This window comes from Vespa velutina, chromosome 11 (genome assembly GCF_912470025.1).
Source record: "Vespa velutina chromosome 11, iVesVel2.1, whole genome shotgun sequence".
NCBI lineage: Eukaryota > Metazoa > Arthropoda > Insecta > Hymenoptera > Vespidae > Vespa > Vespa velutina.
The window spans coordinates 3,206,300-3,221,299 of NC_062198.1; the positions used below are offsets into that span (position 1 = coordinate 3,206,300).

General features: G+C 30.4%; 2 protein-coding genes across 4 annotated transcripts in view; both read right to left on the bottom strand.

Moving 5' to 3' along the window:
* LOC124953167 (odorant receptor 13a-like) overlaps nt 1-5,820 on the bottom strand; it is a 6,555-nt gene extending 735 nt beyond the window's left edge. Inside the window, exons 1-5 of the mRNA XM_047504139.1 lie at nt 4,750-5,820; nt 4,197-4,486; nt 3,116-3,684; nt 1,968-2,072; nt 1,191-1,349 (exon numbers count right to left, since the gene is read on the bottom strand). Coding sequence (XP_047360095.1) covers nt 1,191-1,349; nt 1,968-2,072; nt 3,116-3,684; nt 4,197-4,486; nt 4,750-4,835 — 1,209 coding nt within the window. The 5' untranslated portion in view covers nt 4,836-5,820. The remainder of the gene's footprint in view (nt 1-1,190; nt 1,350-1,967; nt 2,073-3,115; nt 3,685-4,196; nt 4,487-4,749) is intronic.
* A 143-nt stretch (nt 5,821-5,963) lies between these two features.
* LOC124953162 overlaps nt 5,964-15,000 on the bottom strand; it is a 36,957-nt gene continuing 27,920 nt past the window's right edge. For all 3 annotated transcript variants that reach the window (XM_047504130.1, XM_047504129.1, XM_047504128.1), the window contains 4 exons: nt 13,671-13,843; nt 10,596-11,560; nt 7,776-10,463; nt 5,964-7,503 (listed from right to left, as the gene is read on the bottom strand). In XM_047504130.1, coding sequence (XP_047360086.1) covers nt 7,237-7,503; nt 7,776-10,463; nt 10,596-11,560; nt 13,671-13,843 — 4,093 coding nt within the window. In that variant the 3' untranslated portion in view covers nt 5,964-7,236. The remainder of the gene's footprint in view (nt 7,504-7,775; nt 10,464-10,595; nt 11,561-13,670; nt 13,844-15,000) is intronic.

The window sequence follows — 15,000 nt, forward strand, 5'->3', positions numbered from 1 at the left end:
CGAAGATGCATACTTTCGATAAAGAGAAAGAAAAATCTGCAGAGTGAATTCCTTTTGAAGTGTTTCACCACCTTTCCCTTGTAGCATTTGTAATTTCAATGACAGATTATGAACAAAATATGAACTACAAGTGCAACAGAAGAAAAGTGTCACTAAATCCCTATGCCTATCATATCGATGCATAAATTATACCCCTTTCACGCGTAAACTATTAATCGACTTAATGTTGGTTAGAATATTAGTGTTAGTAGGCTGAACTTACACTTTTTAGTTTCCTATATTTACATTGACCCAACTTGATATCTTTAATAGACATTAGAGAGTTTAGATTGGGTTATATTGTAAGTACTTTGCTCGTTTAAATATACTTTCTTTCTTTGTGATAAATTACCATCGTCATATATAATGTATAATATATTTAACTACAGTACATTTCTTCATCTTCTTTTGCTTATTCTTTTTATCATTATTATTATTAGAGTATATTATTAATAGTAGTAACATTATTATTAGTAGTAACAGTAATGATATAAAGTATTAAAAATACGAAAAAATAAATAAAATGCCGCTGGGTGTTCTACTTTGTGAATAATGTGAAAACGAATTCATTTATGATTTTTATTAATGTAATTTATGATATATGAATATTTCATTAATTATTATTATATTGCGTTTGAAATGAATCAAAAAATTTGGATATTAATTTACGCACACAAACGAACAGGTAATCGAATTGTTCACGGAAACAATACACGCACACAATTCAAGCGTGTATATGAAAGTAAGTAGTGGGGGTAAGAGCTTCGCCTCTTTTACCGCAGATTTCAAGAGGCGCCACTGTACGAAATTTATTTTCTTACGGAAATTGTCGAAAATCATGTTTATGCCAATAAATGATTCAGATAATAAATGATCATTGATTTTTATGACAAAAGATTTCATTTCAAACATGAAGATTTAAATGAGGACTTGGCTTTTTCAAATTTTTAAGAAAGCTTTAATTCAAAAAAAAAAAAAAATGGATCAAAAAGTGTTATTTTTGTTTCAGAAAAATGTAGGAATATAAAAAAGATCTTTTTTTTTTTTAATTTGAAAGAAAGTGGATTCTTTGTTGGCGCAAACCATTATAAAAGCAGGTATAGTGAACAGCCTTAAAAGGGAAAAAAATACTCTCATCATTTTCTACTTACAGCGATAAATGTCTCCAAAGATAATGTATAAAATTTGCCGGCTTTCAATCTCAAAGGTTTTTGAGAAAACATGAAGGAGAATATTAATAAATTTGCAATACGATCGAGTGGTTGATTATGCCATTGAGAAAGCCATTGTGCTTCGACCAATGAGGAACTCTGTAAAATATAGAAATAATTATTGGAATAAATCGATAAAAATAAAATAAAAAAAAATGATACTCCAATATTTATAGTATATGCATATATTCTAATTTGATATTGTTTATGCGATTTATTTTTTTTTTTCTTTTTTTTTTGTTTTTAGAAATTCGTAAAAAAAAAAATAAATATTGTACGTTATTTAAATATCGAAATAAAAATAAAGGAAAATATAGAAAAATAATTCATCCTGTAGATTGAGGAACGGATATTACGTATTGTATGACAGGTTAGCATTCTGCAGGCGTTTAATTTTTTTTTTTTCTTTTTAATATTAAAATATTTATTTATAGAATTTAGTATATTTTTATTAACATCATTGTTTTAATACGATTACTTTTATTCTTATTCCTTCGAATTTTATTATTTGTTTAACAATAAAATTTGCAATATTATATTAATAATATAATAATTAAATATCTACTAACATTTTTTTTCTACTTCTTTACAATTTTCATAACTTAAGCTATCTCTTTCGTTTCTTTTTTGATACTTATTTTGATAATTAACAATATATACATACACACACACATACACATATATATATATATATATATTAGTAAATTAAGAACTTACATGAGTTATCATTTCGTTTCCTATCCAACATATGTAAAGAAGCTGACTAACTGCAGCACCTAAGTAAATTGAATATTTCCACAAATTTGAATCTTGTCCAGAGACCTATTAGAAAATTTCCCACCCCCAAAAAAAAAGAAAAAAGAAAAAATATATTTATAAAAAATGCGATATGTATAAAAATTGTTAAGAATTATATAGAGTGCGGCAGAGATGTATAAGGGACGATTATAAAAGATCAAAAAACTTCGAAATGTTTTATTTGAAAAAAAAAAAAAAAAAAAATAATAATAATAATAATAAATGTATCATTTTAACGTAGAGAAATAAAAAAAAAGATATTTTATTATTTGAAGAGAACATCTTGAATGTGACCTCTGTCTCTCCACTAAGATTCCTTCAATCTTAAAAGCATTATTACTCGTATTTCATCGGACAGGAGCGTACACAATTTCTATCCGAAATGTTTAATGTAACTGCATGACTGCATTCTCTGGCATACGTAAATGCATTTCTTTCTTCTTCTTCTTCTTCTTTTTTTTCTTTTTTCTTTTTTATTTTTTTTTACTTGGAGACGTTTCTACTTTTTTTTTCCAGTCCAGAACCAGTTCTTTCAAAGTTCTTAATCCATGTTTTAATGGCACGACCAGACGTCACTGGATTATTACGGTTGACGTTGAACTTGCGGCGAAATAACCGTTTAATGGCCACGATACAATCATCATTTTTATAATATATTTTAACGGCGAATACATGTTATGGATCGTTCCACTGGTTTATGTTTAGTAAATCCTATGATACTGACAACATTACGTAAGTAATCGAATTACATTCTACCCGAATTGTAATCAAGAAAATCGATTTTTATAATCGTCCGTTTCTTTGCCGCACTTTGTACAAAATAAAATCTAATAAATTTTTCAAGTAATTTCTCAAGTAATTTTTATATATATTTCTTTTTTTTTCAATTTTCAATTTTCTTGAAACTTGCTAGTGAAAACTTATTTATTATTCTAACCAATTTGAAAATTATATGTATATATATATATATATATATATATATATATATATATATATATATATATATATAATCAAGTTAACAAGTTAAGTATTGATATATTTATCGACATTGTTTCTTCGTAAATTACCACAATAGCTTGAAATCCAGTTAGGCATATCATCGAAGTACTTGAAAACATTTGAACTAACATGCTAGAATTAAATAGATCATTCAAGTCATCGATCATGTTCACCAATCGTTGATGATGTCGAATGTATTGTTCAAAGAGTTCTTCGAATCGATTATATCGAGGTTCTTTCCTTTGGATCATTATCGATCGATCTCTTTCGATCATATTATCATCGTTCTTATCAATAAAATGTCTGATCTCTGTTGTTGAACAATATTGAAAATTCATATTCAATATCTCTAATTGTAAGAGGATCAAATTACAAATAGATACTATTATTGTATCAATCGCTAAAATTGCAGTTACACCAAAAAATATGCTACAAGCTTCTACAACGAAGCCAATTTCGTGTCCTGGTGATGTCTTGGTATCGAAAGGATAACGTGCTCTTATCGGTAAATTTCCACCTTCCGTCGGTGTAACAAATATCAATGCGATTACCAAAAGATAACCCAATGAACAAAAACTATAAAATGGTATTTTATCTCGCCATAGATAATATTTTAATTTTTCTGCAAAGTTGACTTCTATAAATAAAAACAAATCACGGATTAAGTTAAATTGTAAAAATCTATTTAAATTCAGATATATTAGAGGGACCGGAAAGTAATGTCGTTTCTGCGCATGTCGATATTTGATTGTGATTAAAAATAAAAACTTGTTAAAAATTTATTCGTTTGAATTTAATTTAAGAAAGCTACATTACTTTTCGGTCCACCATATATATATATATACATAATAAATTTATATAAAATAATATATTTATATTTATATCTTTGTTATTTGTATATAATTTATATTATTCTTACACACTTACATACATATATATATTATAAAAAGTTATTTTATATAAATATTTTTTTCTTAAAATGAATTTTTTTTTTTATATAAATTATCTTTCATACGTATATTTATTGCATACATTTCATTCATTTAATATATAAAAAAAATGTAGTTATATCCATTTTCATGATTGCTACATAAAAATTTCAAATAATTATTTTGACGTTATATATATTATTACAATTATAATATTTACCAGACAATTGACAAAGTTCCTCGCAAGAGTTTAACGTCTCATCGCTCAGTCGAGCAATTCTATCACGTGTGAATTGACAATTGATCACGTTAAAAAGTACTACAGTGATTCCAGCAAATATACAACCATCGTCTGTCACTATCGATAGATCGTCAAACATCATACAAATATCAGCGAAAAGAGTTATCGTGAATATTATCATTGTAGTAATTGCGATTTTGTTGTAAATATAATAAACACATTTCAAGAAAGATGAAGTATTCGTATCAAGAGTCCATAAGCCAACCCATCTGTGTTATATCAATTATTATAAAAGATTTTTTTTTTTATATATATACATATATATAAGAAATATATTTATATAATTATTATTATAGAAAACTTGTGAAAATATTGTTATATAAATATCGTCGTATAATTCATTAAAAATAAATTAAACAAACGTATGGTATATTCATAATAATTTACAAATTCTTTACGCGCGTATAATTTTCTTTATTTTTTTTTCTTTTTCTTCTTTTTTTTTTCTTTTTTTTTTTTTTGTTTTACTCACTTGAGCATATTGATACTGAGAATTCTTAATTCATAATGTTGATTTATCCAGACATATGACGAATCCTTCTTCGACTTCGTATGCATTTTGCTTAACCACTTATGACTCGTGTATTTTTGCAAACGTCACGAAGAAACTTTTGTTTGTCTCTAGTCGTACATTATCCTCTTACGAATTGGATATTTTTCTTGAAAATGTTAGCCTTATTAGTAGGCATTATTCACTAGCCTCTAGTATTTTCTATCTATGTCTTTTAAGATAATTGAAGATAAAAGCTGTCATAACTGCATGGATATTTTGTCTGATTATAGAGTAGACGATAGGAGCATATGTCATAGGATATTTCTACCGACGGACTATGTAGCTGGCAGTACGTTCTGTGAGATTGTTGTGACTAAATCCAAATTGTTCGGTGTTGAAAAAGAAAAAAAAAGAAAAAAAATATTAAAAATAAAAGAATAAAACAAAAAAAAAAAAAAGATATCATGCAGATAAATCATAATTTTGAATTTTCCTGTAAAAATGAAATTATTAGTTATAAGATGGTGACAATGAAATATCAAAATCTTTTTCAATACATTTCTAAAAGAAGGCAATGTAGGTATAACAGTGAAATAATATTACACGATTTTTGTCTTTTTATATATATATAAAAAATTAAACATCGATTAACATTACATATGCTATAATATCGTTTATCTCATCTTTGGATATTTACATTATACAATATTCTATCTCAAAGGTCATATTAATATTATAATATTTATATTCATCAAATTTCTATCTCGAGTCTTCAGCGTAAAACTAGAAATTAAATAATTATTATTAATAATATATTTATAAAATAGCGTGTTAGGAAAAATAAAACAAAAACAAAAAAAAAAAAAAAAAAAAAAAAAGAAAGAAAAAAAAAGAAAAAGTGAGAAATGATTTGGCTCGATCGATAAATAGAAATCTGTAATTTTCTGATAACTCTGCAAACGATATAACGCGTCTCAAATTTACACAAATAGCAAAGAAGTATTTGCATGGTATCGAGTTTCTTCGAAATTTCATTTTTACAAAAATAAAGAAAAAAAAGAAAAGAAAAAAAAAAAAGAAGAAAAAAGGAAAAAAAAGAAAAAAGCTTATAGTCGCATCTAACCGAAAATCTAATCAAAATTTTTTCTTTTAAACTCAATGGATATATCTACGGTAAGAAGAAAGAAAGAAAAGAGGAAACATTAACATTTATTAACGTTAATACACGTCGTTGTTATGCTACAAAATAAGATAGAGATATAAAGTGGAAAATAAAAAAAAACAGAAAGGAACGAAGAAAGGAACGAAGAAAAGAAAGAAAAAAAAAAAAGCAAGAAAAAGAGAGAAGACGAAAGAAGGAAAGAAAGAAAGAAAGAAAGAAAGAAAGAAAGAAAGAAAAGAAAAGAAAGAAAAAAAAAAGAAAGAAAGAAAAAAACAATTTTTGTTATTTAGCAATAATATCACCTATAAATAATAAGTACATACAAAACATCGTGCTTCAAAGGGAGGTAGGAGAGACGGACGAGGAAATAGAGGAAAGAAGTATAGGGAGTTTAGGAAAAGAAAACGGCGAGTATAAAAAATGGGCGGAAATGGACGGGGGGGGAGAGGGGACAGCAGTATAAATTGCACTCCATTAATCACATTTACAAAAAAAAAAAAAAAAAACCTGGCACGCTTCGAATCAAAAACTTATTACATAATTAATTGTCCATCTTTCTTCGCTTTTGTTCATTTTGTTCTCTTCTTGTTGATTTCCCCTTTTTTTTTTTCTTGTCTTTGTCTTTCTTTTTCCTTTTTTTTTTTTTCTCTTCTCCATTACTATTATTATTTTTCTTTTTTCTAGCAGTGCCAGTACCAACGCATAACTATGACATTATATAATCGTCATCTAATCTTCTTATTCATCGACACATTGGAAGTTTTTCGTTTCGTTAGAAAAACGATGATTTTAAATCTAACATATTCCATCATACTTCCAAAATTATGAATTTAACCGATTAGTTAAATATCTCGGTTGATATATATATATATATATATATATATATCATTTATATTTACAAAAAAATTACACGTGCTCCTTAATCACATTATATCGTCGTTTTTCTTCTGATATCTGTATAAAGAAAAGAGAGAAAAAAAATAAAATAAAAAGAAAAAAATACCCATATACATAATACCATGAAACAATACATCCAAACATCATCAACACACGTTCATTTGATAATTTCGAACGAATTCTATACACTTTGTTATTAATATCATCGACGTTTCTCATCGTGCAGTCTTTATAGATCAGAAATTCATCATTTCTTATAATCAGATATCTACGACGAATAAAATGTTTCGAGAAATGTTTTATAGTCCTTCGTCTTCGTATTTCAGATTCGTTTTTAAAAGTGAAAACGAAAAAACAAAAAAAAAACAAAAAAAAAAAAAAAGAAAAAGAAAGAACTTTTGGAAACTTCAGCCTATAAACTGCGAAAGATCGGGTAATTTGAAACCGTTGAATGTAAATGGCGTTGGTAAACTCCTGAGATTATTTCTGACAGGTCCGAAACTAGGAAAACTGCTAGGCGTTGTAAATTGCGGAATATTTCTCGAAGACGTTTCGGCGGCAGCTAAAATGAAACCGCATTGTGCCGTACATACGTCGTCTCTTAAGATTGCCTCGCGGGATGCTTCGCGTAACAGTTGATTACAATCGGTAACTCGTAGAGATGCGCATTGTGTCTGAAAACAAAAAATATAAAATATAAATATGCATTCAATAATAATTCCAATTAATATATTTAATGATTCGATCGATTAAATCGAAGTTTAATAAATCTATTAAATACGATTGATATTTTTTTATCAACTTATACACTTATTCGTATTATCCAATTTCGTATAAACAAGAACAAGAAGAAAAAAGAAAAAAAAAAAAAAAGAAAAAAAAAAAAAAAGAAAAAAAAGAAAAGAGAAAATCATTAATCCACGTTTCTATAAATAACACCACTTACACCTTCCATCGTACAAACGCAACTGGTACAAGGAGTAGGAAAACCAGAGTCACCAATGGCAACGTTCCTTCCACCTATTTGACACCCATGTCTTGTTTCTCGCCATGCAGAGAAATCCATATGCGGCATCGAGCTGCAAGGTACTCTAGGATTCAAGAAATTACTTGGCAAATCGAATGCTGCTCTTTGCATTTCTACGTGTTCGTCCATGTTCTCACACATGACCTTTGACAATGTCGTCTTACGAATTTCTGCCAGTTGATGTTCGGTAAATCGAATATTTGGATCATCGGTTTCGTACCAGAAACGATCGCATTTCCTTAATTGTCTGAATTGTATTGCTATTATACATGCAAATGTTGGACCTACGAGACCTCCTTGAAGTGGCCTTTCACTCATTCCACCAGGGAATAAATCAATGTCATCGACAGAAGCATAGATTCGTTTCATACGTGCTATTACTTCCGGTGCCATCTCCCTTGACAGATCTTCAAAGGTTGTAGCTTTTTTTAAATTACAAAGTGCTCTGTATTGATTATAAGACGGTATACCATGATCTCTAGCCCGATGAACATTAAGAGCAATCAAATCTACACCAGAATGTGGTATTCGACGATTTTCAAACAAATGATTGGTCACTTCCCCGGTTATAAATTGATCAAGAGTTTCCATAGGAGTTGCAACCAATCCACGTGTCATTTCATCAATCATACCTGATTGATAAAGCATATCAGGATTGAAGAATCCATCACGTAAAAGTATCGGAGGATCAACGTTCTGATAACTACGATCCATTCGTGGCAAATGTGGTCTTAATAAAGAATGACCTATTCTAAAAGCAGCAGTTGCAAATTCGTTCAAAACACTTGGATTACAAGTTGGCGAATACTCTTTGTAATAACCTTGCGGAAGTAATTTCAAGCCGTAGAGACTAACGGCATTCCATCCTAAAATTCTTGGCAAAAATTCGTTGTAAGTTAAATGTTGAAGCATAGCACTGATAATACGTCGTGACTGTTGATACAATTTTTCACCGTCCCAATGTGAATTGATTTGTCTTAATCCCTCCATTATTCTGTTGTGTTCTCGTATCCACATAGTATGCATAACAGTTAAAGCAGGTTGTTCGGATGCTCTACCATCACCACCGATAAAACAATAAGTTGATCTTGCCTTGCATTCTGGATGCGTAGCCGATTGTGGTAATAAATCCTTACCACGATTAGTATTTGTTGTTATATTCATACGGCCATTAAAACCACGTAAAATATTTGCTATGCAATTGTTCTCGCCATATACAACAGAGCCATCCAAGTAAGCTGTGTTTTGATTCACCTGTTCTCTAGGACCTAAATGTTGTTGACCGGGTAATGACCTCATCGATGGAAAACACATTCGTGCGCCAGACGTGACATTTACCGTTGGATAAAAATGATCACCCGGTGGTACAGGGAACGGATTGCATTCCGCGTGAACCGTTTGCGGAGAATCACATGATCTACAACTTGGTATAGACTCTGCGAAACCCTTGTGAATCGGTGTCATAGTTAAATCGTGATCAAGAAACTGAGCAAACTGCATAACCATTAGAGTATATCTATTATGAAGGTTCGAAATATCTGGATGAATCACTGTTGATACTACTCTTGGATTAGGTAAGGGAACACCTGTTACAGATCTACTTCTTGGCTTGGATACACCGTCTTCGTAGACCGGTGGTAACAATCTAGCGAATGTGGTCAAGGATTGACCTAGATTTGGATTACGAAGATTGTTACAGTGTCCTGACAATGTTCTGTATGGTGTGGTTGGATCACAAGGATTATTATCAACCGGACATTCTACTTCCTCGTGATTCGTGGCCTTTTGCTGTGGTAAAAATCCAGAAATGTCAACGTTTTGAAGTATATCGGAGAAATCATTATTTGGAAATCCAAGAACGTTGTCTGTCGTATCAAAAATCTGTCGTTTTTTACGTCTAAGTCCATGTACTCCATTTAATATCTCGTTTGTTGCTAACTCATACATAATCGATGAGTTAGCTAATAACAAAGCGTCTTTGTTTGCTTTAGAAAAACTTGCAGCTGTACCAGCTGGTGATTTCGGATCAGCTATTCTTTGTTCCAACCAAGCATTGTATTCCAATTGTCTCCTTTCGATAAGATCTTGTTCAGCTTTTTTCACCGCCATTGCTATTAAATCCGGACTAATTTCAAAAGATAAATCAGGAACTGATTGAGTCGTTGTCATGTAATTATCTATGACAGGAACAGGCAAAGGTTCATCTCTCCAAGCTGACAGATCCAATATCTCGTACTGATTGCACTTAATTTTAGCATTTAGATAAGGATCTTGTTGTATGAATGCTTTAGGTTGTATCTTACGGATTTCACTGTTCGCACAAAGAAGTCCAGCGAGCGAAACTTTACGAATCTCTGCCAATTGTGCCAACGTTAAACCCGACGGTGGAATATCGTTTTCATACCAAAATCTGTCCGAATATCTCATATTAACAAACTGTTTCTTGAGAAGACAAGAGAACGTTGGGCCTACCGCCATTCCTTTCATTGGTATCTCTAATATTCCTCCAACCAAAAGATCCACGTCTTCTATCCTGATATAAATAGACTCCAATAGTTTAACATTCTCCTGTTGTATAACTCGTTCGAGATCTTTGAAATTTTTAGGCTGTAAATATGAAAGAATAAACTCAAAAAAAAAAAAAAAAGAAAAAACAAGACAAACAAAAAAAGAAAAAAAATATTGTAAAATAATACCAAGATAATTCCAATTAGAAAAGAAAAAATAAAGGAACTATACCTTACTGAGATTACCCGAACAGTATTCTATAAATTCAATATATCCAGGTATACCATGATCACGTGCAATATGAACAGATCTAGCAGCGGCGTCAAAGTTCGATTCGATCATAGAAATTCCAAGATTAAAACTAACATGATTAGCCAACTTAGTGACGTGATCTTCAAGACACATGCTTGAAGAACACGTATTCTGTTTGCGTAAAGAGGTCAAAATACGCAATGCGGCTAAAGCAACGGCGTCGTAAGTTCCTGCTTTGTTCGTTGACGAGTAACCATTAAAGAATCCATTGGTGGCCGGTCTTAACTCAGGATCGATCAAAGCTAACTCGCCTAAAATACTTGGTACGTATTCGTTTAACGTAATATGTTGTATTTGTGCTATTAACGCACGTCTTGCCTCGAGAAATAATTTCGTGTCATCCCAATGCTCATTCATTTCCCATAATCTTTCAGCTATTCGATTATGTTCGTTCAACAAAGTTACGTAAAGATGTCCTAACGGGCTTGTATTCGTGTCGTTGCAAATCTCACAGGCTGATGGTTCCACCTTACCACGAACGTAACTCCTAACTTTGTGTAATTTATCATCGTTGCTTCCATAGATATTCGAACCGTCCAAATAACTGGACTCACTGTTCATTTGTTTTCTACCATCAAATTTGCATTCGTCGATCGACAATGTCGGCACCGATCTCATGTAACTAATACATCTTCCTCCATTTTGATCATTGATCTCATAACACTCTGGATGTCGATCTTTGACCGAACAACAACGATGTTCGTCACGATCAACATGAATGGTCGAGGATATATCTTGAAGTATCAATTCAGACCATAAACCAGCAAAACTGGTCAATGCTTCGTGGGGTTCGTCAAATTTCAACGAACTTTTAATACCCTCGATCGTTTCCGTAGCTGATGGAAGACTATGACTGCTAAATGATTGTCGTGGACTTCCAATACCTAGAAAAAAAAACAAAACAACGACAAGTCATGACGCTTTCACTTTTATACGGTGAAAAATGAGAAACGATTAGAAAGAACACGTGCGTCTTGTGTTGTGTTTTGTCTTTTCTGTTTCTTTTTTTCTTTCTTTCCCTCTCTCTCTCTCTCTCTCTTTTTTTTTATTATTATCATTGTCTACGGGAATTCCTTCGTCATTGCTAAACTCTAGACTCTATTTTTCCTTTTTCCTTCCTTTTTTCTCTCTTTTTTTTTCTTTCTTCCTTTTCTTTACCTATGAACGAACTTTCGTATCCGTATTCGAACTTATAAGGTATATCTTATTTATTATTATTATTATTATTATTATTATTATTATTACTATTATTATTATTATTATTATCATTATTATTATCATCATTATTATTATTATTATTATTATTATTATTATTATTATTTTATCCAGAGATTTGTTAATGCGACAGAAGAAAAGAAATGTGCCCCTAATAAAAACTAAATTACGTAAATGTATTGGAAATTAAACGACCAGGATCGAACGTTTAAGTACAGAAATATTCAATAAATTTGTAAATTATTTTAATAAATTCCCTTTCTTTTTCTTTTCCTTTTCTTTTTTTGTTCTTTCCATATAAATCGAAAAAAAAAAAAAAAAGAAAAGGAAAAGAGAAAGAGAGAAAGAGAGAAAAATACAAGCAATACATAAGTCTTACGTTTGAAATTTATTTTATTAAAAGAGAAAAAAGAAAAGGAGAAAAAAAGATAATTAAAAATAATTAAAATATATAAAATATAAAATTTAAAGAAAAAAATATTAAAAATGACAGAATGCTAATGAAAAAAAAGAAGGTCGTCGTTGTGCCTCACGCAAGATTCCGCATAGCTGTAACGTATTCGAGAAAGGAAAGTGAAAATTGGAACGCGTGTGCACGGACACACACACACATACATACACAGAGATAAACACATAAACATAGAGAGAAAGAGAGAGAGAGAGAGAGAGAGACGCATACACGCATACATATATGTAGACATATACAGATGTGGAGAAGCCAGTCGTTAAGACCCAAGAGTCACAAAGAGCCTGAATTCAGTTGAACATGGCCGAGCTCTGGGCCCGGCCCGATATCGGATTAGAAATGTGAGATTAGCATGCCGAAAGGCGCACGCGAATCGTTGAAATAGAGAGTTACTTCGTACAAGGCCGTTACGCCATTGTTCATATACTGTCGTCGCGATCCTATAAATAATTAAACGACTCATTAAACGCGACTCATTAAACGACCGGAGTTGTCTTTTCATTTCTTTCTCTTTTCTTTTTCAGAAATATTAATAATTATATATATATAAATTATTACATGTATTAATAATTTTACATATTAATAAAAATTATTAAATATATATTAATAATTTTATATATACATATATAAAAATTATTACATATATTAAATTATTTTATATATTTAACGAGACGGAACGTATTCTTGATTAATTAATAATATTAATGATATTATTGATGAATAATATTAATGATATTGATAATTTAATTGATATTGTTGAAAAAAAAAGAAAAATTAAGAAAATTAAGAAAATAGAAATCCAGACAAAAAATTTATATATATACATATACATAACTCAATCGAATTTATTTTTCTTCGTTGAAAAGAATTTTATTATTTGAAAATGATATGATTGTCCAATAAATTTTGATAATTCAACCTTTCTACGATAAACATGATAAAAGTTTGAAAGGAGGTCGTACTAAAATGAAACTACCCAATAAAGAGAGCAGATGGAAAGGCCTCTTGATCTAGTAGCTTCTTCGTTATTCTTTATTCTTTTCCCGATATTGACTTTCTCCTTTCAATTTTCACTTTCAATTTACTATGTCGTTATTATCTCGATTAACTTCTGACAAATCTGACGAGTATTTCAAACGAAATTCATTTTTTATGATCAATTTAAAGAGAATAACGAATACCATTCTATTACATTACTCCACAATAAAAAATTATAATAACAATAATAATAATAATAATAATAATAATAATAATAATAATAATAATAATAATAAATATTAATATAATAATTAATATAGGAATCAATTATCTACCGTCGGAATATGCAGAAGGTAATAATTTTAAAAACGGAGAACCCCTGGCACCCCAATCATGATGTCTCACGTTATTGCAAGTTCCGGAAGGAGTTCTATACTTGCTCGGTGGACAAGGTCGCCCTGATCTTGCTGTGCAAGGAGCACCGTTCGATTCCAGCCTGTTCTGTAACCTAAAAGCAGAGAGAAGAAAAGTGAAATGTCAAAATGACGTTTTACGTGATATTCGAGAAACTGCTTGCTAACCGGAATATAAAAGAAAAAGAAGAAGAAAAGGAAGAAAAAAAAAAAAAGAGAAAAAAAGAAGCAGGAAAAGGAAAAGATAACACGTTCTGTCGCATTAGAAAATTAAAAAAGAAAATTTCACTCTTGCATTACTTTTTCGTTTTCTTTTGTTTTTTTTTTCTTTCTTTTTTTTTCTTTTTTTTATCATCCGTCTTATCTTTAAACATTTTCCATCTTCTTTTTCTTCTCTTTCTTTCGTCCTTTTTTCTTTCTCCTTTCTCAACTTTCCTCATAGATCAGATCCAAAGATCGAAAATCGAGCTATTTTAATGGGTCCGATCAGTTTAAACAAATGTACGTGTTTAAAAAAATGTGCGTTAAAAAAAAAAAAAAAAGAAAAGAAAAAAAATAAAAAAGGAAAGAGAAAAGAAAGAGAAAATAATTTATGAAGGGAGATTGTAAAAAAAAAAAAAAAAAAAAAAAAATAAAGAAAGAAAAAAAGAAAAATAAAAGAAGAAGAAAAGCAGTACATAGAAAATTATTCTCTCCAGAATGAAAGTGAAAAAAAATATAATGGATCGATAGATGCTGATTCAAGGTCACCGATTGATCTTTCGTTCACATATACCTAAATCTGTATGTATATACTATATATATATATACGTACACAAATACATATAATGTTTATATATACATTGTGTGTGTGTGTGTGTGTGTGAATGTAAATGCATTGAATCGAGAAAAGAGAATGTAAAAAAAAAAAAAAAAGAAATGAAAAAAATGTATGCGAATCGACGCCATCTTCCTTTCGTTCGAAATCCCGATCTCTTTCGCTCACCATGCTCTTCTTGCTCCGATTTTTCTTCTTTTTCTTTCTTTCTTTTCTCTCTCTCTCTCTCTCTCTCTTTTTTTTTTCTTGTCTCGGCGGACGTACGTCGTTGTGAACGACTGACATGAGAGAGACTTTTACTTTCGCGGTCGAGGAAAGGTGCCGGTCGCGTCCGTCGTTGGCTGCACCGGTATTTCAGTCACGAGGAAGGTTTCTAGTCCGGCCATTGCCGGCAGTATCCCCTTTCCTCGACCTCGAGAAGGCTACCGGCCCCAC